Raw genomic sequence first — 25660 nt, 5'->3', positions numbered from 1 at the left:
GGCCTCACATGGGTCGTGACACACAGAGTATACATTTAGGTGATAGTTCTTCTCTCTTCCCCCTCTCTACCCTTCATACAAAATGAAGAGTGAGCCTCTTAGAACAAATTTTCCACGCATCCGTGCATCAGCATGGACTGTATGAGTCGGCCTATAACACAGCTTAGAGACGATGTTCTTCCAAATTGGTAGAGATTTCATCTTTTTTTTTTTTTTTAAAGATTTTATTTATTTGTTTGACAGATCACAAGTAGGCGGAGAGGCAGGCAGAGAGAGAGAGAGGAGGAAGCAGGCTCCCTGCGGAGCAGAGAGCCCGATGTGGGGCTCGATCCCAGGACCCTGGGTTCATGACCTGAGCCGAAGGCAGAGGCTTTAGCCCACTGAGCCATCCAGGCGCCCCAAGATTTCATCTTTTGAGTGCTTCTGCCTTAACCAGCTCGGTCACCAAGAGTCAAGTGCGCATGTGGCTGACCCGGAGAGCGTGTGCTGGACGGGCGCGGCGTGCTTGGATAGGAGCACCAAAGCCCAGTTTCACCAGCACGTGCAGGAATTGATGGTGTTCAGAGATTTTTATAACAGTGTCACTATTACTAAGGTTTGTGCATTTTTGGTACTTCTTCAAGCCCTGGCAGGTCTAAAGTCTTATTTCTTCTGTTCCATTGGCCTGTTTATTGGTCCTTTGCTGTTACCCAATGTGGCCTCATAGGGCATTTTGGAAGTTGGCATGTCTTCAAGCTTTCGAGAGTAACTCAGCGATGCATGGAGGCGTGTTCCCCATATGCATATCACAGTAGGCCTCATTTCTCAAAAATGCCGGGAATCTTGATTGGGACTGCAGCCCTATGACTTACAGGTAATGACACGTGCCAAGAACAACGGGTACACCTTCCGTGAGGTGTACCGCCCCGCAGAGCTGGCGGGTCCGGGGTTAGTGTGTGCAAACCGGGGGCATTTCTTATCCAGAAGCCCACCGGAAAGTGCAGTAACAATGAGATACTTTTGACAGTGGCAAGAAAAACCAGAAGATATTTAGGAATAAATCTGACCAGGAATACAGTAGACCTCCACGGAGACCATCGAACTTCCTGGGGTTGCAGGAGGGGGCCTTAGATGGGGTGTCCTGGTACTAGAGAGATGCCTCTTTTCCCCAGATTGGTCCATAAACACCTCTTGGACGTTGTTGTAAGGCTGTGTCTTGACAGCAGGGACCCTGTCCTGTCCACTACTCCATCCCAGCCTTTAGAATACAGAGAGGATATTTGTGGACTGAATGAAGTCGTGGCAAATGTGTGCCCTCCCTTTCCCCTGGACGGTTGCTGGGAGCCCTTTCCAGGCCGCTGTTGGATGAAACCGTCCTGTTAATGATTGATGACGGGGAACTGCAATTGATTTCACCAGTCCCCTGTGGATGACATACAGGTTCTCTTTCCATTTATTATTAAGGTGCCTAAAAAACATTCTGAGCATGTAGCTTTTCTTGCTGTTAGTTTTTAACGCCCTTTGATGTGAGACTTTTGAGCACAGGGAAGATTTTTTGAGATTATTTTAAATCGACATGTTTTTATGCTGCAAAGTTACAGCCCTATTCTTTTCTTATGCTTTATGTGGACTTCATAAATTTTATTTTTCTCTGTGTAACTTGGTAAATTTTGGGGCACCTGGGTGGCTCAGTGGGTTAAGTCTCTGCATTTGGCCCAGTGGGTTAAGTCTCTGCATGATCTCAGGGTCCTGGGATCGAGTCCCGCATCGGGCTCTCTGCTCAGCAGGGAGCCTGCTTCCTCCTCTCTACCTACTTGTGTGCTCGCTTCGGCAGGGAGCCTGCTTCCTCCTCTCTCTCTCTGCCTCTCTGCCTACTTGTGATCTCTGTCTGTCAAGTAAATACATAAAATCTTAAAAAAAAAAAAACACAAAAAAACAACAACAAAAAAAGAAAACAAACTTTGTAAATTTTAGCCCTCTCTTTAAGGTTAACTTTGATTAACTCAAGATGATCAGACTTTATTACTTTTTAAAATGTTTTATTTTTAAAAAAGATTTTAATTAATTAATTTGACAGAGAGTGAGAACAAGCAAGGGGAGCAGCAGAGGGAGAGGAAGAAGCAGGCTCCCCACTAAGCAGAGAGCCGGATGTGGGACTTAATCGTAGGATCCTGAGATCATGACCTGAGCTGAAGGCAGAGGCTTAACCCACTGAGCCACCCAGGTGCCCCAGACTAAATCATTTTTAATGATTAGTCCCATTTACAACTTAAATTCCCTTACATGTTCTAAACCATAGTTTTAATACTTATTTTTAGCAAGATTTATTTATTTTTAGAGAGTGAGAGCGCACAAGGGGGGGGGCAGAGGGGGAGAGAGAGAGAGAATCCCAAGCAGACTCCCCACTGTGCGTGGAGCCCCACGTGGGGCTCAGTCTCACCACCCTGTGGTTATGACCTGAGCTGAAACCAAGAGTGGGTCGCTGACCTCACTGAGCCCCTAGTGTTTGACTCTTGAGTGTACGAGGCTTAATTGTCATTGGAAACACCTGGAATATCTGCCCAAACAAGTAAAACCTTACCAATTAGACATCGTAATTTAAAATTACATACATAATGAATCTCAAGTTCTTTCCAGACCTGTCTGCCAGGAAATGTGCTTTGCAGAGTCAAGAACTTGGCTTTGCTCACTGCTGTATTCCCAGTACCTAGAAGAGTGCTGCGCAATCCACAAGCTTGCGTAGATGAAGAATGTTTACAGTCTCTGTACATTTCTCTTTTACACCTTTTCACTAAAATTAAAAATCATGCCTAAAATCAGAAGCTTAATTATATACTTTATTTATTTATTTTAAAAGATTTTTATTTGTTCGGCAGAGAGAAGGAGATTACAAGTAGGCAGAGAGGCAGGCAGAGAGAGGGGGAAGCAGGCTCCCCGCTGAGCAGAGAGCCCGACGCGGGACTTGATCCCAGCACCCTGGGATCATGACCTGAGCCGAAGGCAGAGACTTAACCCACTGAGCCACCCAGGCGCCCCTAGATTTTATTTATTTTTTTAGAGATTTATGGGTTTATTTGAGAGTGAGAGAGGGTGGTGGGTGTAATAGAGGGAGAGAATCTTCCAGCAGACTCTCCGCTGAGCAGGGAGAGCCCAAGGCAGGGCTCGATCCCAGGACCCCGAGTTCATGACCTGAGCCGAAACCAAGAGTCAGATTCTGAACCAGCTGAGCTACCCTGGTGCCCCAATTTTACATTTTAAACTAGGTTCAAGGCTAAAATGTAAGATTAATTGGCCAGATTTTCTTAAATACTACAGTTACCTTAAAGGTCAAATACATAGTTCATTCTAAAGCTTAAATTAAAAATATTAAAATCTAGGGGCGCCTGGGTGGCTCAGTGGGTTAAGCCGCTGCCTTCGGCTCAGGTCATGATCTCAGGGTCCTGGGATCGAGTCCCGCATCGGGCTCTCTGCTCAGCGGGGAGCCTGCTTCCCTCTCTCTCTCTCTCTCTCTCTACCAGCCTCTCCATCTACTTGTGATTTCTCTCTGTCAAGTAAATAAATAAAATCTTTAAAAAAAAAAATTAAAATCTAAATCTTCCATACGGCTTAATGCCACCCCCAAGGCAATAATTAAATCCTCTCAGACAGGGGCTCCTGGGGGGCTCAGTCGGGGAAAAGTCTACCATCGGCTCAGGTCATGATCTCGGGCTCCCTGCTCAGCAGGAAGCCGGTTTCTCCTGTGTCCCTGCCTGTGGCTCTGCCTCCTTGTGTTCTCCTCTGTCAACAAATAAAATATTGAAAAAAAAAAATGCTCTCAGGCAAGCAGGAGTTCCCGTGTGGGGGACCCACGCTGGCCGAAGGGTTGTGGCCGCGATGAGGAGACAGGCCCTGCTCGGTTAGGGCCTCTGCCTGCCCTCCGCCCCGCCGTGCCCTGCTCCCCAGCCCGCAGGAAGCCTTCCCTGATTCGTCCACCTGCTCTGAGCACAAAAGACTTCGCCGCCACTCAGATTCAGTCTGTTTATATCTGTTCTTTTTGGAAAAAAAAAAAACGAAAACAAAAAACCCAACAACTAAATTTTGTCCCATCCGCCTGGACAGGAATGCCTAGAAACATTAAAATGCCTGCCTGTTGGATTCGGGCCACATTCCATACTTTGATCTGCCTTTAAGGTCACGACACTAACACTGTATTCTTAGGCTGATTCTGAAAAGAGTGTAACACTTCCTATGGCAGTTTGTTCGTGTGGCCGAAGTTACTTGGTCCCTGAGTCTCAGGACCCCTTCAGGTTCCAGGTTTCACTTCACCTCTGCCAGCAAAGTGTGGGACCCTCGCTGGAGTTTAATCATTGCTAGATGAAAAACGGTTACTGGGACGCCTGGGTGGCTCAGTTGGTTGGACGACTGCCTTCGGCTCAGGGCGTGATCCTGGAGTCCCGGGATCGAGTCCCACATCAGGCTCCCAGCTCCATGGGGAGTCTGCTTCGCTCTCTGACCTTCTCCTCGCTCATGCTCTCTCTCACTGTCTCTCTCTCTCAAATAAATAAATAAAATCTTTAAAAAAAAAAAAAAAAGAAAAACGGTTATTACTTAAAAATTGGTGATTCTTGAATTACTGGTGCGAGTTTTAGTGTTTCTGTACATGAAGATCAGAAGATTGTGTTTTCTTCGTCCGTATTAGTCTGGCCAGAACTCTTGAAAGGGTAGCAAAGGGACAAGGTCAGCACATGCTGTGTCCTTTTGTTCACTGGATGAAACCTGCAGAGGTAGAACAGACGACACTACGTGCATGTACTTTCACCAGCACGTACCGTAAGGACCCCGGCTGACTTCCTTCCAGCTGGAGTATGGAGCTCCGTGTGATGGTAGGAAGTTAAGGCAGTGATGGGGCGCCTGGGTGGCTCAGTGGGTTAAAGCCTCTGCCTTTGGCTCAGGTCATGGTCCCGGGGTCCTGGGATCGAGCCCCGAGTTGGGCTGTCTGCTCCGCGGGGAGCCTGCTTCCCCCTCTCTCTCTCTACCCGCCTCTCTGCCTGCTTGTGATCTCTCCCTCTCTGTCAAATAAATAAATAAGTCTTTTTTTAAAAAAAAGAAGTTAAGGCAGTGTTGCTGAGTTTGAACATAATAGGAACTTACTTTTCTGTGTAATGCAGGGAAGAAATGGGGATTAGTTGATGGTTTCAAAACTGCAGTTAGCCCGGGACGCCGCATCCTGCCTCACAGAGCAGCTCCGGACGCCTGAGCCCAGAAGTGGTGCGGGGCGAGCCCCACGGAGGCTGCTGGGAGCCGGTTGCCCGCCCGCACGCAGGTCGCAGGCCGCCTTCCCGCCTGGAGGCGAGGAGCTGCTGCTGTCGGGGAGTGGGGTTTGGAGGGGCTCCGCAGGTGAGGAGCAACACACTTGTGGGTGCCCCTCCGGGGCCGGTGCCCTCTGTGGGGTTCGGGCGGGGGATGGGATCCCCTTCAGCCTCTTGAGCCAATGGCGCCACCTGCTGGCGCTTCCCTCCCGTTCGGCGGTGTCTGTCCTGTGGGAATGCGGGTCACCCTCCTGCTGTGTGTTAGTCACAGAATTCCCGCCACCCCCCAGCCCCTTAAAAAAAATTCCTTGCGTGGTATTCTGCTGTAGAGGGAGCACGGGTTTTCAAAGCATTTGGCACAAATGACAACTAAATTCCATTTAGAATGGTTGTACCGATTATATCAGACATTGTGGTTTTACCCAGTTTTGATAGAAGAACTGCAAATCCATACGTCTTTGAGGGGTACCTGGGGGGCTCCATTGGTGAAGCCTCTGCCTTCAGCTCGGGTCATGGTCCCAGGGTCCAGGGATCAGTCCCCGCATCAGGCTCTCTGCTCAGCGGGGAGCCTGCTTCCCTTCCTCTCTCTCTGCCTGCCTCTCCGTCTACTTGTGATCTCTGTCTGTCAAATAAATAAATAAAATCTTTAAAAAATATCCATGTGTTTTTGAACAAAATTCTGACTTTTCCCCAATATGTATTATGAACATTTGGAGACGGAAAGTTGGAAAGAGTAGGACGGAGACCCCTGCCAGCTAGATTTAGCAGTCGTTGACTCTGGCCGCATGTTGTTCGGCTGTGTGTGTGCCTGGGACCATCTGAAGTACGTTCTGGGGGTTGTGACCACAGCCCGAAGCATCGCAGCCCTTGCGTCTCAAAACGGAGTGTTTCGTACGAGCGAGAAGCGCTGCCGCGTGGGTAACAGCGCTCGGTCTCCCCCGTCGCCACACCCACTCCACGCGTCTCCCCCGGGGCCCCTGCACGGCGCCCGGCAGCTTTTGCACTGTGCTCATTTGGTGGTTCCTTCTTGACCCCCCTTGAACCCAGAGCAGACCCTCACCTTCTTTCTAATCCTGCAAGTGTGAAACGTTAAACTTCTTGCTTTGAATTTCACTCTTACAGAGAAGTTGCAAAAATTGGTCAAAGACTTCCCGTCTGCCTTCCCCGGTGTTAACATTTTGCCAAGTCTGTGCCCCCCCCCCGCCCCGTGCCTCACTGTGTGTGTGCACATGCGTGCACATGCATACACACACATGTGTGCCCGCAGCGTCGAGAGCGAGCCCGTCACAGACACGAGGCCCCTGGAACATCAGTGTGTGTTTCAAAGCAAGGATAGCGTCTTCTTTAACCAGAGCACAGTGATCGACACCAGGAGGGTAGCTGGCAAGACAGCCTTCTCCGCCGGATGTAAATGTTGCCTGTTGTCTCACTAGGGAGCTTTAAAGCAGGAAGGAAGTAACAGTTTGGGGGCCCAGGACCCAGTTGAGGATCACACCTACTTACCTGTCACTTCCCTTTCTGGAGAGGTCCGCCGGCCTCTCACGCTGGCGCTTGGGAAGCTTGCTGGCGGGTTCCTGTGCAGGCTGTGGTTTGCAGGGACAGCCTCAGGATTGGGCAGGGCTACATGGTGGTGTCAGGTGTCATCTGTCCTTTCTGGGGGGGCTGTGATGTTCTGTCTCATTACCCATGAGGGGACTTGTCAGCATCTGGTCAGGATGTTTTCTCTTTGTGGTGAGGCTCCTATTTTCCCCTGTAAGTAATAGTAACTGTGGCTTGTATCCGGAGACCCCGTGTGTCTCCTCCTCCTCATGCCCTGCGTTGGCCCCGTGGTGGTTCTTGCCTGAAGGAGCGATTACTGTGCCCGGAGCCGTGATGACCAGATGGACCCTCCTGTACGCGATCAGATGTGCCCTCCTGTACGCGCTGGCTGGGAGCCGTGATGACCAGATGGACCGTCCTGTACGCGCTGGCTGGGAGCTGTGATGACCAGATGGACCCTCCTGTACGCGATCAGATGTGCCCTCCTGTACGCGCTGGCCGGGAGCTGTGATGACCAGATGGACCCTCCTGTACGCGCTGGCCAGGAGCCGTGATGACCAGATGGACCCTCCTGTACGCGATCAGATGTGCCCTCCTGTACGCGCTGGCTGGGAGCCGTGATGACCAGATGGACCGTCCTGTACGCGCTGGCTGGGAGCTGTGATGACCAGATGGACCCTCCTGTACGCGATCAGATGTGCCCTCTTGTACGCGCTGGCCGGGAGCTGTGATGACCAGATGGACCCTCCTGTACGCGCTGGCCAGGAGCCGTGATGACCAGATGGACCCTCCTGTACGCGATCAGATGTGCCCTCCTGTACGCGCTGGCTGGGAGCCGTGATGACCAGATGGACCGTCCTGTACGCGCTGGCCGGGAGCCGTGATGACCAGATGGACCCTCCTGTACGTGCTGGCCAGGAGCCGTGATGACCAGATGGACCCTCCTGTACGCGATCAGATGTGCCCTCCTGTACGCGCTGGCTGGGAGCCGTGATGACCAGATGGACCGTCCTGTACGCGCTGGCCGGGAGCCGTGATGACCAGATGGAGCCTCCTGTACACGCTGGCCGGGACGCTGCAGTCACTCAGAGCTTTCCATCCCCCACTTGTCCATCCATGTACGTGTGTCTGTCAGAATGGACTCACCGGTGCTTTTCTTTTTCTCGTTTTTATCTCAAGCATCCAGTGGTCATCGTGGCGGGTGCACGCCCAATCCCCATCCCGTCTCCCCCGTCCCGTTACCCACCTCCCCTCTGATGACCGTCAGTTTGTTCTCGATAGTTAAGAGTCTGTTTCCTGGGCTGTCTCTCCCTCTCCCTCTCTTTCTCTTTGCTTGTTGTTTCTTAAATTCCGCGCGTGAGTGTGACCGTGAACTGCCGCGGTACTCCCGGCCTCTGACGGACGTAGTTCGCTCAGCACGACACCCTCTAGCTCCATCCGTGTTGTGCAGAAGGCCGGATCGCATTCTTTGTCGTGGCTGAGTGGTCCGTTACACACGCGCGCGCACACACGCACGCTCATACACACACCGCCCCCAAACGTGTTCTTTCCCCATTCGTCAGTCCGCGGACGCTTGGGCCGCTTCCGTATCTTGATTATGTAGATGCCGCTGCTGTAAACCTAGGGGTGCGTGCGTCCCTTTGATTTGGTGTTTTTTTAAAACATTTTTTGTTTTAATTTTTTAAAAATTTAACTTCAGTTAATTAACACATAGTGTATCATTAGTTTCAGAGGTAGAGTTGAGTGATTCATCAGTCGCAAAGAACACCCAGCGCCCGTCACATCACGTGCCCTCCTCAGTGCTCGCCCCCAGTACCCCGTCCCCCCACCCCGCCCCTCCAGCAGCCCTCAGTTCGTTTCCTGTGACTAAGAGTTTCTTACGGTTTGTCTCCCTCTCTGATTTCCATCTTGTTTTATTTTTTCCTCTCTTCCCCTATGATCCTCTGTTTTGTTTCTTTAATTCCACATATGAGGGACATCATGTGATAATTGTCTTTCTCTGATTGACTTATTTTGCTCAGCATAATACCCTCCGGTTCCATCCACGTCATTGCGAATGGCAAGATCTTAATTTTTTGACGGCTGCATAGTATTCCATTGTGAGTGTGTGTGTGTGTGTGTGTGTGTGTGTATACATATATGTATATATACCACATCTTCCTTATCCATTCATTTGATGATGGACATCTAGCTTCTTTCCGTAGTTTGGTTATTGTGGACATTGATGCTATGAACATTCGGGTGCACGTACCCCTTTGGGTCACTCCATCTGTATCTTTGGGGTAAATACCCGTTACTGTGATGGCTGGGTCATAGGGCAGCTCTATTTTCAACTTTCTGAGGAACCTCTGTGCTGTTTTCCAGAGCGGCTGCGCCAGCTTGTGTTCCCACCAGCCGTGCAGGAGGCCCCCCTTTCTCCGCATCCTCGCCAGCATCTGTCGTTTCCTGACGTGTTGATTTTAGCCGTTCTGACTGGAGTGAGGTGGGATCTCACTGTGGTTCTGACGTGTATTTCCCTGATGCCGAGTGATGTGGAGCCCTTTCTCGTGTGTCTGTTGGCCATGTGGATGTCTTCTTTGCAGAAATGTCTGCTCATGTCTTCTGCCCATTTCTTGACTGGGTTAATTGTTTTTGGGTGTCAAGTTTGATAAGTTCTTTATAGATTTTGGATATTAGCCTTTTATCTGATAAGACATTTGCAAATATCTTCTCCCCTTCTGTAGTTTGTCTTTTGGTTTTGTTGACATTTCCTTTGCTGTGCAAAAGCTTTTTATCTTGATGAAGTCCCAGTAGTTCATTTTAGCTTTTGTTTCCCTTGCCTCTGAAGGTGTGTCTAGCAAGAATTTGTGGGACGGGGTGGGGGGGATGGGGGGGATTGGGATGGGAATGGGGTAATTAGGTGGTGGACATTGGGGAAGGTATGTGTTGTAACGAGCACTGGGTATTATACAAGACTGATGATTCACAGACCTGTACCCCGGAAACAATTAAGACATTATATGATAATTAATTGAGTTTAAATTGAAGAAGAAGAAGTTGCTGTGGTCAAGGTCAAAAAGGTTGCTGTCTGTGTTCTCTAGGATTTTGAAGGTTTCCTATCTCACATTTAGGTCTCTCTCTCTCTCTCGCTCTCTTTTTTTTTTTTTTTAAAGTTTTTAATTTATTTATTTGACAGAGATCACAAGTAGGCAGAGAGGCAGGCAGAGAGAGGGGGTGAAGCAGGCTCCCCGCTGAGCAGAGAGCCCGATGCAGGGCTCGATCCCAGGACCCTGGGATCATGACCTGAGCCGAAGGCAGAGACTTAACCCACCGAACCACCCAGGCGCCCCTACATTTAAGTCTTTTATCCATTTTGAGTTTATTTTTGTGTGTGGTGTAAGGAAGTGTTCCAGTTTCATTCTTCTGCATGTGGGTATCCAATTTTCCCAACACCGTTTGTTGAAGAGACTGTCTTTTTGCCTTTGGATATTCTTTCCTGCTTCATCAAAAATTAGTTGACCATAGAGTTGAGGGTCCATTTCTGGGCTCTCCACTCTGTTCCACTGATCTATGTGTCTGTTTTTGTGCCAGCACCATGCTGTCTTGGTGATGACAGCTTTGTCATAGAGCTTGAAGTCCAGCATTGTGATGCTTGGCTTTTCTTTTTCAACATTCAACATTCCTGAGGCTATTCAGGGTCTTTTTGGTTCCATATAAATTTTAAGATTATTTGGTCCCAGCTCTGTGAAGAAATGCTGATGGTACTTTGATAGGGATTACACTGAATGTGTAGATTGCTCTAGGGTAACAGAGCCATTTTAACAATATTTACCTTCCAATCCATGAGCATGGAATGCTTTTCCATCTCCTTGTGTCTTCTCAGCTTCTTTCAGAAGTGTTTTTTAGTTTTCAGAGTACAGATCTTTTTTGGTTAGGTTTATTCCTAGGTATCATATGGGTTTGGGTGCATTTATAGATGGGATTGACTCCTTAATTTCAATTTCTTCTCCTCGTTAGCTTATACAAATGCAGCTGGATGCAACAGGATGATTCTGTATCCTGCTACTTTGCTGAGTTCCTCTGAATTCTGGCAGTTTTGTGGTGGTGTCTTTTGGGTTTTCCACATAGCGTATTATGTCATCTGCAAAGAGTGAGAGTTTGACTTCTTTGCTGATTCGGATGTCGAACCACTTTTGCAGCCCAGGAATAAATCCCACTTGGTCCTGGTGAATCATCCTTTTGATGTACTATTGGATCCTATTGGCTAGCATCTTGGTGAGAATTTTTGCATCTGTGTTCATCAGGGATATTGGTCTGTAATTCTTTTTGCTGGGGTCTTTGTCTGGTCTTGGGATCAAGATAATGCTGGCCTCATAGTATGAGTTTGGAAGATTTCTTTCCATTTCTGTTTTTTTTTTGAAACACCTTCAGAAGAACAGGTTTTAATACTTCTTAAATGTTTTGTAGAATTCCCCTGGGAAGCTGCCCAGCCCTGGAGTCGTGTTTATTGGGAGATTTTTGATGAGTGCTTCAATTTCTTGAGGAATATGGGTCTGTTTGGGTTTTCTCTTTCTTCCTCTCCTATTCTGAATGACAGTTGTGGTAGTTTATATGTTTCTAGGAATGCATCCATTTCTTCCAGATTGTCAAATTTCCTGGTGTATAGTTGCTCATAATATGTTCTTACAGTTGTTTGTATTTCTTTGGTGTTGGCTCTGATCGCTCCTCTTTCATGCATGATTTTATTTATCTGGGCCCTTTCTCTCTTCTTTTTGATAAGTCTGGCCAGGGGTTTATCATCTTATTAATTCTTTCAAAGAACCAGCTCCTAGTTGATCTGTTCTGTTCTTTTGGTTTCTATTTCATTGATTTCTGCTCTAATCTTTATTATTTCTCTTCTCCCATTGGATTTAGGCTTTATTTGCTGCTCGTTCTCGAGCTCCTTCAGGTGTAAGGTTAGGTCGTGTACTTAAGACTTTTCTTGTTTATTGAGAAAGGCTTGTCTTGCTATTTATTTCCCTCTTAGGATGGCCTTTGCTGCATCCCAAAGATTTTGAACAGTTCTGTTTTCATTTTCACTTGTTTCCATGAATTTTTAAAAAATTCTTTTTTAATTTCCTGGTTGGCCTGTTCATTCTTTAATCGGACGCTCTTTAACTGGCATGTATTTGTGTTCCTTCCAAATTCCTTCCAAATTACCGCTTGTGATTGAGTTCAAGTTTTAAACTGTTCTGGTCTGAAAATATGCAAGGAATAATCCCAGTCTTTTGGTACCAGTTGAGACCTGATTTGTGACCCAGTAGGTGATCTATTCTAGAGAATGTTTCATGTGCATTTGAGAAGAATGTATTCTGTTGCTTTAGGATGGAATGCTCTAAGTATATCTGTGAAGTCCATCTGGTCCAGTGTGTCATTCAAAGCCCTTGTTTCCTTGTTGACCTGCTTAGATGATCTGTCCATTGCCATGAGGGGCTTGCTGAAGTCCACTTATTATTGTATTATTACCAATGTGTTTCTTTAATTTTGTTATTAATTGGTTTATATAATTGGCTGCTCCCATATTCGGGGCATAAATATTTACAATTGTTAGATCTTCTTGTTGGATAGACCCTTTTATTATGATGTAGTGTCCTTCCTCATCTCTTATTACAGACTTGATTTAAAATCTGGTTTTTCTGATATGAGGATCGGTACCCCAGCTTTCTTTTGATGTCCATTAGCATGATAAATGGTTTTCCACCCCTTCACTTTCAATCTGGAGGCATCTTTGCAGATAATGTATTGATGGGTCTTGTTTTTTTTAATCCAAACTGATACATTGTGTCCTTTGATTGGAGCATTTAGCCCATTTACATTCAGGGTAATTATTGAAAGATATGAATTTAATGTCATTGTGTTACCTGCAAAGTCACTGTTTCTGTATATTGTCTCTGTTCCTTTCTGGTCTTTGTTACTTTTGGGCTCTCTCTTTGCTCAAAGGATCCCCTTTAATATTTCCCGCGGATCTGGTTTAGTGATCACAAATTCTTTTAGTTTCTGTTTGTGTTAGAAGCTCTCTATCTATCCTATTCTGAATGTCATCCTAGCTGGACAAAGAATTCTTGGCTGCATATTTTTCTTATTTAGCATCCTGAGTATATCATGCCAGTCCTTTGTGTCTGCCAGGTCTCGTGGACCGGTCTGCTGCCAACCTTATGTTTCTAGCGATGTAGGTTAAGAGCCTCTTGTCCTGAGCTGCTTTCAGGATTTTCTCTTTATCTCTGAAATTTGCGAGCTTCACTATTATATGTGGAGATGTTGCCCTATTTTTATTGATTTTTGAGGGGGGTTCTCTGTGCCTCGTGGACTTGAATGCCTGTTTCCTTCCCCAGATTAGGGACATTTTCAGCTATAATTTGTTCAAATAATCCTTTTTTCCCACTCACTCCCTCTTCCTCTGGGACCCCAATTATTCCAATCTTTTTTCACTTGGAATTGCTAATCTTTCAAATCCTTCCCTCGTGATCCAGTAGTTGCTTCTCTCTCTTTTTCTCAGCTTCCTTACTCTCCATCATTTTGTCTTTTAAATCACTGACTCTCTTTTGCCTCATTTGTCCCAGCAGAGCCTGGGACAAATTTTTTTTTATTTTTTATCACACCTCATTAACAGCCTTTTTTATTTTGACCTGATTAGATTTTAGTTCTTTTAATTCTCCAATAAGGGATTCTCTAGTGTCTTCTATGGTTTTTTCAAGCACAGCTAGTATCTTTATAATCGTTATTCTGAATTCTAGCTCTGACAGTCTACTGATATCCATATTGACTAAATCTTTGGCAGTGAGTACTGCCTCTTTTTCTCTCTTTTGGAGTGAGTTCTTCTGTCTTGTCATTGTATCCAGAAAAGAGTAAATGAAAGAAAGAGAAAATGCAGAAATAGCAACTACAACACTAGAAAAATGCACACTAAACAAATCAGAAGAGAACAGAAACCAAAAAAAAAAAAAAGAAGAAGAATCAAACAAGAAGTTGAACAGAACAATAAACTAGATCCCCAAATAGGAAAGAAACACACACACACACACACACACACACATATGTAAAATTGAATATAATGAAAGGAAGCCAGAAATGAAGAATATATATGAAGTGTAAATGAAAATGAAAAAGACTTAAAAATTTGACAATATAAGAAAATAGCTAAAACGGAAATGAAGTATAAAACTGAAAGACTAAAGAATCACAAGAAAAAAGCCACAAATGCCATATACTGTTTCCCCCAAGCGCCGGAGTCTTGCAGTTCTGTACGATCGGTAAACATGCTGTCTGCCTGAAGTTCTGCTGGTTTTCCGGGAGAGGTGCCTGTTGGGCTGATTCTCAGGTGACTTTGGCCTGGCAGAGATGCACCCCACTTGCAGAGGGCCTGGCTCGGTGTAAGTGGCTCCAGGACCACGTGGGGGATGAAAATGGCAGCGCCCCAACCTCCTGCCCTGGAGCAGAGGTTCGCTCCCCCCACTCTTCGTGAGCCCCTGCGGGAAAGCAGTCCGTTCTTTACTCCCAGTGCTTACCGAGCCTGTGGCCCAAAGTTGTTTTATCTCAGGCGTGTGACCCTGTCTGGAGTGTCCAGACTTTGCGGACTCCTGTGGCGTGCCCCCGTGCTGCTCCTCCGAGGGCAGGGAGGGGGTGTCTCAGCCCAGATCTGCTGCTTGCTAGGAACCTGCTCGGAGGGCAGCGAGCTGACCCCACAGCCGTTCTCGGTTTGTGGCGAGACTGAGCAGAAAGCTCGTGCCTGGGATCGCTGATTGCAGTCAACTTCCCGCTCCAATGCCTGGGAACCCTGCCACCCTTGGGCACCCCCATTCTTCTTGTGACCCTGGGGACCCTGAGACCACGCTGTCCCACCTGGGATTCCGGCCCACTTGGCCCCATGCGTGCCTTTCAGAAACTGATTGTTTCTTTTGCTGTGAAGATTTTTTTCCTTCTTTTTAAATTTATTTTATTTATTTATTTATTTTATAATTTATATATTTTTTATATTATATTTTTATTTTATATTATATTTTTATAATTTTTATATTTATAATTATATTTATTTTATAATTTATTTATTCAGGTGTCTAAAAGTTCTGATTTTGTGTTCACTGCGTGTAGCACTCTCCAGTAGCTGCTTCCAGAGGCTCCCTCCGCCTGTGTTTATCTTCCGCTGTACCGCCTCGGATTCTCGTCTCTGCGCCTCCTACCGTGCGTGCAGCAAGTGGCCGCCTTTCTATTGGTAGAGTTGCAGCGGTTCTCAGAGCTCTCGTTGATTCTGCAGGTGTTCAGAACGGTCTCGTAACTGTCTCGCCAAATTCCAGGGACCAGACAAAATTAGGGTCCCCTACTCCTCCTCCATCTTAACTCCTCTTGAATTAGTGTTTTTGTATTTTCAGGGTAAATACCCAGCAGTGCGATTGCTGGGTCATAGGGTAGCTCTATTTTTAACTCTCTGAGGACCCTCTGTGCTGTTTTCCAGAGCGGCTGCCCCAGCTTACATTCCCACGAACGGTGCACGAGGCTCCCCTTTCTCCGCATCCTCACCAGCACCTGTTGTTTCTTGTGTAATCTTAGCTGTTCTGACAGGTGTGAGATGGTGTCTCATTGAGGTTTTGAGGTGCATTTCCCCGATGATGAGTGGGTCTGTTGACCCTCTGGATGTCTTCTTTGGAGAAAAGCCTGTTCATGTCTTTCCATTTTTTAATTGGATTGTTTGGTTTTGGGTGTTGAGTTTTATAAATTCTTTAACTATTTTAGATAATAACCCTTTTTCAGATATGGCATTTGCAAATATCTTCTCCCATTCCATAGGTTGCCTTGAGGTTTTACTGATTGTTTCTTTTGCTGTGAAGATTTTTTTCCTTCTTTTTAAATTTATTTTATTTATTTATTTTACAAAAAGATTTTATTTATTTATTTGACAGACGGAGATCACAAGTAGGCAGAGAGGCAGGCAGAGAGAGAGGAGGAGCAGGCTCCCTGCCAAACACAGAGCCCAATACGGGGCTCGATCCCAGGACCCTGGGATCACGACCTGAGCTGAAGGCAGAGGATTTAACCCACTGAGTCCCCCAGGCGCCCCATCTTCTTCTTCTTCTTCTTTTTTTTTTAAAATGAGATCCCAATAGTTTGTTTTTGCTTTTGTTTCCCTTGCCTCAAGAGATAGATCTAAAAATCTAAAAACATGTTATGCTTGGTGTCACAGAAATTACTGCCTGTGCTCTCTTCTATGGTTTTTACGGTTTCAGGTCTCACATTTAGGTCTTTAATTCGTTTTGAATTTATTTTTGTGTGTGGTGTAGGAAAGTGGTCCAGTTTCATTCTTTTGCATGTAGCTGACCAGTTTTCCCAATGCCATTTGTTGAAGAGACGGTCTTATTTCCATGGGGTGTTTTCTCCTGGTTGGTTGAAGATTAATTGACCATCAAGTTGTGAGTCCATTTCTGGGCTTTCTCTTCTGTTCTGTTGAGCTGTGTGTGTCTATTTCGTGCCAGTACCATACTGTCCTGATGACTACAGCTTTGTCATAGAGCTCGAAGTCTGGAATTGTGATGTCGCCAGCTTTGCTTTTCTTTTTCAAGATTACTTTGGCCATTTGGGGTGTTTTGTGCTTCCATACAAATTTTATGCTTGTTTGTTCTAGTTCTCTGAAAAATGCTGGTGGTATTTGATAGAGATTTCCCTCAGGGTGTAGATTGCTTTGGATAGTATGGACATTTTTTTTAAAAGATTTTTTTTTTTTTTTGGTAAAGATTTTATTTATTTATTTGACAGACAGAGATCACAAGTAGGCAGAGAAGCAGGCAGAGAGAGAGGAGGAAGCAGACTCCCCGCTGAGCAGAGAGCCCGATGCGGGGCTCAATCCCAGGATCCTGGGATCATGACCTGAGCCAAAGGCAGAGGCTTTAACCCACTGAGCCACCCAGGCACCCCTTTTTTTAAAAGATTTTATTCATTTGACACAGAGTGAGGACAAGCCAGGGAAGCAACAGGAAGAGGAAGAGGGCGAAGCAGATTCCCTGCTGAGCAGCAGGCCTGATGCAGGGCTCGATCCCAGGACCCTGGGATCATGACCCGAGCCGAAGGCAGACGCCTAACTGACTGAGCCACCCAGACCTCCCGCCCTTTTCTGCAGTATGTTCTTTAACTCTGAGTCACTGTATTGTTGCAGGAAGCTCTTGGTATGTGTCCTTGCCAAGGGGTCTCGTCCATCAGGTGCACTTGTGACTTCGTGCCTAAATCATGGGGAGCCTCTTCCTTTTACGGTGATGAAAAAGGCTTTCAGAGTCGAATGCAGGGCACTGTTGACACGTGTGGGGAGTGACTCCGTGGTTGCGGTGCCGCCTCATCTCCCACGGGCTTTGCTTTGTGGTTGAGCGTCGATGTCTATTCTAGAAGAGCGGGTTGGAGCAGGAGACTCGGGGCCTCTGGATCAGCGCCATTCCCCTGCCCATGTCCCTGTGGGCAACGCAGCGAGGGCCGCGTGGCCGGCTGCATGCAGGTGGGTTGTGCCTGGGGGAGGACCCCGCACCTGGAGCCCACACAGTGCCCTGCTCGTTCTCTGCCGTTGCCGCTGTTTGGACTTGGCGTAACTGAAAGCCAGCGTAAGCTCTGGACACCGACAGCAGAGTAGACGCAGACTTCTTCTGACACGGGTGTTTCTGGGCCAGCGCGGGCCCAGAGGGCATGCGTCTTCCTTCCTTGGTTTGTCTATTCTTTAAATGCGAGTTTTCTAAAATACTTTCTTTTCCACTTTGAGCAGCGTTGGACTTTCAGACGGCGGATGGCAGGAAACCTCCGTTTCCATTGTGCAGCGCTGACATAGTGAGGCCCTGGCCGCCCGGGGCCTTGCTGGCCGAGTGTCCGGGCCTGGCCCGTCTGCCCTGGACGGCGGCGCTAGCAGCCCCCTGCGTTCGTGTGGGCTGAACTAGAACGTGCAGAAGCAGCCCCAGCACAGGTGCACCGGCCCGAGGTCTCCACGGCCGAGAAAGTGAAGCCGTGAGCGCGGGCAGCTGTCCCCGCCGGCCGCTGCAGGGTTCGCCCAGAGAGGCGGCCTTGCCGGTGACCGACGGCTGGTGCGCGCGGGGGCTTGTGTGCTCACAGGGCAGCGTCGCTGGTGCTGGGGGCGGGGGGCTGCCCTGCTCTCTGCAGGCCGGGGTTGACTGAGACCCAGCCCGGCCTTGGGAGTTTGTGTGCCCGCGGCCACCAAAGGGACCGTGGCTAAGACCGGAGAAGGCTGAGCGCGGCCCGTTGGTGCGGGCGCCGGGCTGGACGGAGCTGGGTGAGGCAGGCGTCCAGACCACGCTGTCGTCTGTCCGCGGTGGGCTCTGTACGTCATGATCGGACACGGTACCGGTCGTCGGGGCCACGGCAGGACAGGGGCCTTGGCCCTGAAGGAACGTGCAGTGTGCAGAGAAACCATGAGGCCCGTGGCACCGAGCACGGTCTGTGAGGCCCCGGGAGACAGGTGCGCGCCAGGTGTGGGCGAGCGCTGGGCAGACTCTGGGGTGGCCGCGTGGGTGATGAGGGTATTTGCCCGCTGGCCAGGCCCGGAGAAGGCCGGAGTGTTCCAGCCGAAGTCCCAGGCCGGGGAGGAATAGCGTGGCGCGCTCTGACTGCTGGCACGCTCCCGGGGGGGGCAGGGCTGGCCTGGGTGCTGCTGCGTGGGGCTTTCACCAGATTTGCGTTTCTAAACGGTGGACAGTGGAGAGGAGGAGGGAGACCAGGTGTTCCCGTGAGCCCCTGCTGCGATCAGGGTTGTGGGAGGGGGCAGTGCTGGTTGGAGTCACTGCCCTGGGGCGGGGGGGAAGGCCAGCTTTGGGTCAAGGCAAAGACCACTGGGAGGTGCCCAGTGATGGGTTTGCCTCTGTCTCAGGACAGAGGCTGCCAGGGGCAGAGAGGGCAGCTCGAGTCATGACTGCACGCGAGTTCACTTCCTTCCCTGGGGCTGGCCACGTCTTGCTGTTCTGTCCTTCCCACTCCGGTCAGGCCCTCCTCTCCGCAGCACGTGGACACACCCCAGCACGTCCCCATGGCCACAGTCAGCTGTGGTGACGTGGCTAACACCCCCTCCTCCGTCTGTCTTCTCTGGCGTCAGCCGTGCCACCTGGCTCTGTGTCTGTCCTGCCGGCGGCGGCTCCCCATTCCGTACCGGGCGTCCCAGATGTCCCAACCTCCGGACCTACGTGGCCCACCCCCTCTCCCCGGGCTGGCCTCACCCGAGCTGGAGGCCCTACGTGCTGACGCGGTGTCCTGGGGCTGCCGGAACGAAGTCCCGCACACCGGACGGATGAAAACAACGGAAACGTGCTTTCTGGCCCTTGAGGTCAGCCTGGCGTCGGAGGCTCGAGGTCCTCCTCTCTCCACTCCTGGCGCTCCGGGCGTTCTTGGCTTGTGGCAGCATCAGCCCGGTCTTGGCGTCTGTCTGCACATGGCGTCCCCTCTCTCTGTCTCAGGTCTTTGTCTCCCCATCCTTAAAGGACACCAGTCACTGGACTTAGGGCCTCCCCGAAATCCAGGATAGTCTCATCTTAAGATCCTCCGCATAATGACCTGCGTAAAGGCCCTTGTTCTAGAGCAGGTCCCACTGGCAAGGACTAGGGGCTGGGGTTCGGCTTCTCCCGAGGGACACTGTTCGGTCCCTCCTTGCACCAGCCGTGCCCCGATGGGCACCGAGTTTGCATTTCGGACACAGTCGCATTTGTTCAGAATTTGTCTGAGAAGCATCAAACCTAAAATGCCCTGCCTCTTGCTCTCTCCTCGCAGGCCACAGAAGCTGCTCCCCTCCGTCAGCTCCGTTCCGGGACGTGCGGCTCGGCTCTGCCCGTTGTTCAGGTAGGAACACGCCCAGCACGCTGCCTGTCCGCGGCTGCGCACCTGTCTGCCTTGGGCCCCTGCCGCGTCCTCCTGCTGCTTGACCCTCCCATGGTTCCCTGTGCCCCCAAGACAGCAGGGCCGGGGCCTGTGAGAGTCTGTGGGAGCCGGTCCCATGCCTGATGCTCCCTTCCCTTCGCTGTCCCCTTCACCATTCTGCCCAGTCGCCTGCCCCCCACACCTCCCTGTGGCTCCTGCTGGCCCTCCTGTGCCCAGGGTCTCCCACCCCCCCCCCCGTCTTCTCTGTCCCTGCTTGTCCTCATCTCATCCCTCCTGACACTTACCCATGTGCAAGGTGACCGGCTTGTGCCTGCAGCTGCCCGACACCCTGTGTGCGTGCTGACCGGTTGGTGCCTATCTGCGCCGCTGCCTGTGCTCCCCCGGGCGCCGGGTGGGACTTGAGTCGGAGCATTTGCTGCAGGAGGTGGGGGAGCCTCGTTTGCCCCTGGGCCTTTCACTAGGTCACGGTTGGCTCCTGGGGCGGGTGGGCGGCACTGACTCTCGTGATGGCTTGGTTGGCCCCGCCTCTGGCCACTCTGCCGTCGTGGCCCTGTTACTCGGGCCCCTCCGGGGAGGCTGGCCCCACGGGAGACCCTGACCCAGGGAGGGTGTGAGTGCCAAGTGGGTGGAGATGCCGACCCTTCCGTGTGGCCCGGCTGCCCGGCCGCCCCAGGAGAGCAGAGCGGAGCCTCCGCACTGTTGCGGCCCCCGGCCCAGGACGGTGTCCTGCACCCGTGGACGGTTACTAGAGGGAAGGCATCCGGAGGGGTAAACACTGAGAACAAGTCCGGGCCCGGAGCATGTGTGACTTCGGGGCCGCTAAGTGAGCGGGGTCGGGCCGAGGGAGTGGCTTATAACCTCCTGGGGTGGCTTTCTCCTCTCCACATGAACATACGCTTTTTAATAAAGCCTATGGGTCCTGTGGAATAAGGGGGACTGAAAACGCTCTGTAATCATTAACTGATGCTTTTCTGCTTCTGTTTCCCTAGGCACCATTTGCCTCTGACTGGAGATGATGTGATGTTTTATTGTAAAACTCACTCACCATGATGGCCACACAGACCTTGAGCATAGACACCTATCAGGATGGGCAGCAGGTGAGCGGCCGAGCTTTTCCTGCGCGCTGCGTTGGGGCGTGGAGCGGCTGCGGAGACGCGACTTCGCTGCCGAGTCCGTCTCCCGGAGGCTGCGGGTCCGGTTTCCAGTGCGTGATGCGTGGGTTATGTGCCGGGGCTAGAGGGGCTAGCCGCACACTCGCTCGGCCGTTTCTCCCAGGGACGCCCCATTTCCAGTGCTCGTGACCCGCTCCGTCGGAGCCGATTGGGAAGTTACGGTTTTCATGTCCGCACTAGTGAGCGTTGTTGCTTTTAAAGGGAAGCTGGGTGGGTGAGAGCCGCGGGGCCGGTTGCCGACCTGCGTGGGAGCCACGGCCTTTCCCTCCGCAGGCGTGAGCGCGGCGGGGCGTCCCAGTGCGCGGGCGGCGGCGTTGCCCGGCCGACCCGGACAGCCTCGTGCCCGCCCCCTGCCGTCTGGGCACTTGGTTTGCCTTGCAGCTGCGGTGAAGGTCTGGACGTTTCGGGTTCTGCGCCTTGAAGGAACTGGGCAGGCGGGGAGTGGGAGCAGCTCAGCTGAGGCCCGGGCGGCCTCTCTTGGGACCCCGAGTCTTGGGGTGCTCCGTGTGTTCAGAATGGGGGCCAGTCCCCCTCTGATTCGGAGCCCTGGAGCGCGTTCCCTCCAAGAGCTCCTCTTTGCTTCATGCAGTCCGGAGGCGGCGGGAGGCGTGGGAGGCAGCCCGGAGGCCCCTTCGGGGCGCACCATGGTGAGGTTGGGGGTGGGTGTGGCACGGCGGGGGGTGGGGTGGCAGAGGGGGCAGTGCGGCTGCTCCCCCTCCTGCTGCGTCTTTCCTTGGCAGCCAGTCCCCTGCCTTGCTGGTTTGGTTCCTGGCGCACAGACTTTGTTGGCCTTTCGCTGCTGTTGTGGTCATTGCTGGCTCTTTACAAACGTTTAAGGGTCTTAGTTTCTTACAGGAATTGAGGCGTGGGGGTGCTCTCTGCATCTCAAAGTCCTTTGATATTTCCAAGTGATTCTGTTTCTAAAATGCAAAGCTAGTGCTGTCCCCTCTCCTCCCGCCCACAGAGCCCGGCCTTGAGGACCCTGCGTTGCCCTTGTCCTCACTCTGCAGTCTGCTTCTGGGCATGTCTGCCCTGTGACCCTGGCCTGGCACTTCCCTGGGCTCTTTCCTCAAGCAGCAGCGTGGCCACGGCCACGGCGTCTTTGCTTCCGTCGCATCCTGGGAAGACTCCCTGGCCTGCCCTGGTCACACGGCAGCCTGCTCCCTCCCCACCTGCCCCCTACCCCTGTCCTTCCCATAACCCTCACCTGACCCATCCACTGCTGGCTGAACCTGTCCTGGAGCCTGTCCCAAGAGTCTCCTCCAGCAGGGGCAGGTCCGTGCCCTTGGTGGTGGCCGTGTCCTGCGCGTGCCAGGCACAGGGAGGGAAGGAGCCTCTCTTTTCTCTTGCCGTGGAAAACTCTTGGTGAACGTTGACTGTTTACTACCCTGCAACTTTGATGTGCCCGGTTTCCTTGGCCATTCCTCCGAGGTGGCACATTTAGGTGTTTCTTTTTTACACCATCATTTAAAAAAACAAAAAAAAACCAAAAACTAAAATAAATCTTTTGAGGCTTTAAAATTTTTTTTAAAAAAAGATTTTGTTTTTATTTGACAGAGAGAGACACAGTGAGAGAGGGAACACAAGCAGGGGGATTGGGAGAGGGAGAAGCAGGCCTCCTGTTGAGCAAAGAGCCCAATGCAGGGCTCGATCCCAGGACCCTGAGATCATGACCCAAGCTGAAGGCAGAGGCCTAATGACTGAACCACCAGGCACCTCCTTTTGAGGCTTTTCAATAACACTGTCAGATTTCCCTCCAGAAAGGTCGAGTTTGGCTGGGCTTCAGTTAGCTGCTTTAGTGTTTTATTTTTTTAAGAGAGACAAACGCCCTCCTGGGCCCACTGCACCATCTGAAGGCAGCAGCTCGGAGGGGTCCCTGCCCTCTGGACCATCGGAGAGCTGCAGCAGGGTCCCTGTGGCCTGTGACCAGCCCTAGCTGTCAGGGGACCCTGGGTGGGGGCGTGGCAGGGCGCAGGCTCTCCCGCCACGTGGGGAGAAGCCCCTTCCCCAAGGGTCCCCCCCCAGCTGCTGCCTGGAGGGACAGAGTCCTGGCGGCGAGGGGCGGCCCCGAAGGAGCTGGGGGACTGGCCATCTGCTCTGCTCCCAGATCCTTGCGAGCTTCCTGCAGCGATCTGGGATTTCTTTCTGTGAACTGAATTCCTTATGCTGATGGGTTAAATACCTTACGCCTAAGTTACAAACCAAATAGGCAGCTGAAAGGACTCGAGCTGGTGATATGTCTAGCACTTCCCCTCACGTTTAATCAAGTTCCTGAAGCACAGGCAGTCTTCGCTTGCGGGGCCCAGTGACTTTTCTCAAACTTGGGAGAGCTCACGTGTGCTCGCACTCAAGAGTAGATGGGGAGAGTTTAGAATATGGGGTCCGAGTTGTTTTTGTGACAAGGTAAGGGTGTGGACTCCTCGTGTGTGCTTCTCTTACTGTAGTGTTACCCGGTGTGAGCCTCTAGGGCAGGAAGGGACAGCGGTGACATTATTCATGTGCCCCCTTCCTTCAGTGCTGGGCAGTGGTACGTTTCTGAAAACCACAAGCATTTCACGGAGACCGGTCCTCACGGCTTTCACGGTGGTTTGGAAATTTTACTTTCTCTCAGCCATTTGCAAAACGTATGAAGTTCAGAGGAGTTTTGTCGGTCCTAGTTTCTAGATACTGTTGCCGGTCATCCAGCCGTCCAGCAACTTCCGCTCCTGTTGCTTTTCTGTTCCTATTTGAGAGTCGAGTACTTAGTAGCTCTTTATTTTGTGTTTAGTAACCGAATTCTCCTCCTCCTTTCACAGATGCAAGTAGTAACAGAGTTAAAAACGGAGCAAGACCCCAACTGCTCTGAACCCGATGTGGAAGGAGTAAGCCCCCCACCCGTGGGGTCCCAGACGCCAATGGACGCGGACAAGCAGGCCATTTATAGGTAGCGGCGAGATGCGACGCACGGGGGTTTTACCAGCCATAGCAGGGATCGAGAGCCTTGTTAAGTGGAACGCTAGAGCTGTCAGCTAGGCAGAGTAATAAGGTTTGACGTGATAACCACGGAGGGGAGAAGTTTGTCAAATTAAGATATCATTCCTGATACCTTAAAAAAACGTTTTGGAATATAAATGTACATTTTAGTCAGCCTTGCAAAAAGAAATCTTCAGGCCCAGGTGTTTTTTCAGGAGAGTCCAGTAAACAAAGAGGGATCGGCTCCCAACGCATCATTCTGATACTAAAGCCAGACAAAGACAGTATTAAAAAAAAAGTACACACCAGTGTGTCTCAGGAACTTAAACATAAAAATCATTAATAAAATATTAAATCCAGTGACATATAAAAAGAATGACATACACTCACCAAATGGAGTTTATCCCGAGAACTCAAACTGAATCATTTGTCAGAAGATCAGCCGGTGAGACCCCAACATGATCATACCGAATGACATAGAAAAGCATTTGACAAAAATCAGCAGCTAATTATGACTCAAAACTGTCAGCAAGGTGGTCATGGAGGGTCTCTCTTGTAACAATGAAGAGCAATGTCAGGAAATCTGTAGTTCTCGTTGTATTCGATGGCCGGAGACTGTTTTCCTCTGAGACTGGGCAAAAAGAGCCCCGTTTGGCACTGTAATATAAGTCCTAGCCAGTGCGATAGGGCAAGAAAAAGAAAGAAAAGGCACACCAGGGCCGCCTGGGGGGCTCAGTGGGTTAAAGCCTCTGCCTTCGGCTCAGGTCATGATCCCAGGGTCCTGGGATCGAGCCCCACATCGGGCTCTCTGCTCAGCGGGGAGCCTGCTTCCTCCTCTAGCTCTCTGCCTGCCTCTCTGCCTACTTGTGATCTGTCTGTCAAATAAATAAATAAGATTTCATTTAACAAAAAAGAAAAGGCGTACCAGACTAGAAAGGAAGACAGGAAGCTGGCTCTGTGCACAAACCACACGATTGTCTGTGTAGAAAAGCCCAAAGATTCTATAAAAAAACTTGCAGAACTGGGTAAGGGAGTTTAGTAAGGTCACTCGTTACCGGGGCAACGCACAGAAAACAATCCCATTTCTGTATCATTAATATACAATGGGAGGCTGAGAATTTAAAAAGACAGTATCGTTTACAAGAGCTCTGAAACATTTAGGTATAAATCTAACAAAACGCAGAAACTTTATGCTGAAAAACTATAAGGTGCTGATGCCAGCAATCAAGGAAAACCTACATGTGACACATACCATGTTCATGGATTGGAAAACTCAACATAGTAAAGATGTTTTTTCTCCTGAAATCGACCTGTAGATTTAGCATAATTCCAATTAAAGCCTTAGCAGGATAGTTTTCTACATGTAGACACATTAATTTTGAGTTTTATATGGAAGGCAAAATAACTAGACCAGCCGAAACAGCGTTGAAAAAGAATAAAGTTGGATTTGGAGACATCCTGTGGTGTCACAGTAATGAAGATGCCGTGACAATGGTGAAGGGATAGGAGTAGATCACTGATAGAGAGTCCAGAAGTAGACATACCAGAGTGTGACTTAGGGGATCTGACAAAGGTGTAGACGGTTCTGTGGAGTAGAGGCAGACTTTCCCACCAATGGTGTTGGGAGAATTAGACATTCACATGCCAAAATGTGCTCTCACGTTTTGTATAGAAGTTTACTCAAGGGGCGACCTGGGGGGCTTAGCGGGTGAAGCTTCTACCATCGTTGGGGTCCTGATCCCAGGGTTCTGGGATCGAGCCCTGCATCGATCTCCCTGCTCAGCGGGGGGCCTGCTTCCTCCTGCCTGTGCTCTCTCGCGCTCAAATAAATAAATAAAATCTTTAAAAAAAAAGTTTACTCAAAACAGA

At 50.1% G+C, this 25660-nt stretch overlaps 1 protein-coding gene across 8 annotated transcripts in view; it reads left to right on the top strand.

Moving 5' to 3' along the window:
- Positions 1-25660, top strand: part of PKNOX1 (PBX/knotted 1 homeobox 1) — a 64023-nt gene that overhangs the window by 12234 nt on the left and 26129 nt on the right. For 6 of the 8 annotated variants that reach the window (XM_044250865.1, XM_044250857.1, XM_044250863.1 and 3 more), the window contains exons 2-4: positions 19560-19628; positions 20657-20764; positions 23635-23762. In XM_044250865.1, the coding sequence (XP_044106800.1) occupies positions 20714-20764; positions 23635-23762 (179 nt within the window). In that variant the 5' untranslated portion in view covers positions 19560-19628; positions 20657-20713. Of the gene's footprint in view, positions 1-18239; positions 18262-19197; positions 19250-19559; positions 19629-20656; positions 20765-23634; positions 23763-25660 lie in introns of those variants that run through there. The other 2 variants (XM_044250864.1, XM_044250862.1) reach the window with 2 other exon arrangements.

This window comes from Neovison vison, chromosome 6 (genome assembly GCF_020171115.1).
Source record: "Neovison vison isolate M4711 chromosome 6, ASM_NN_V1, whole genome shotgun sequence".
NCBI lineage: Eukaryota > Metazoa > Chordata > Mammalia > Carnivora > Mustelidae > Neogale > Neogale vison.
Note: the sequence above shows the minus strand (reverse complement) of the source record. Positions and strands in the feature narration are given on the sequence as shown.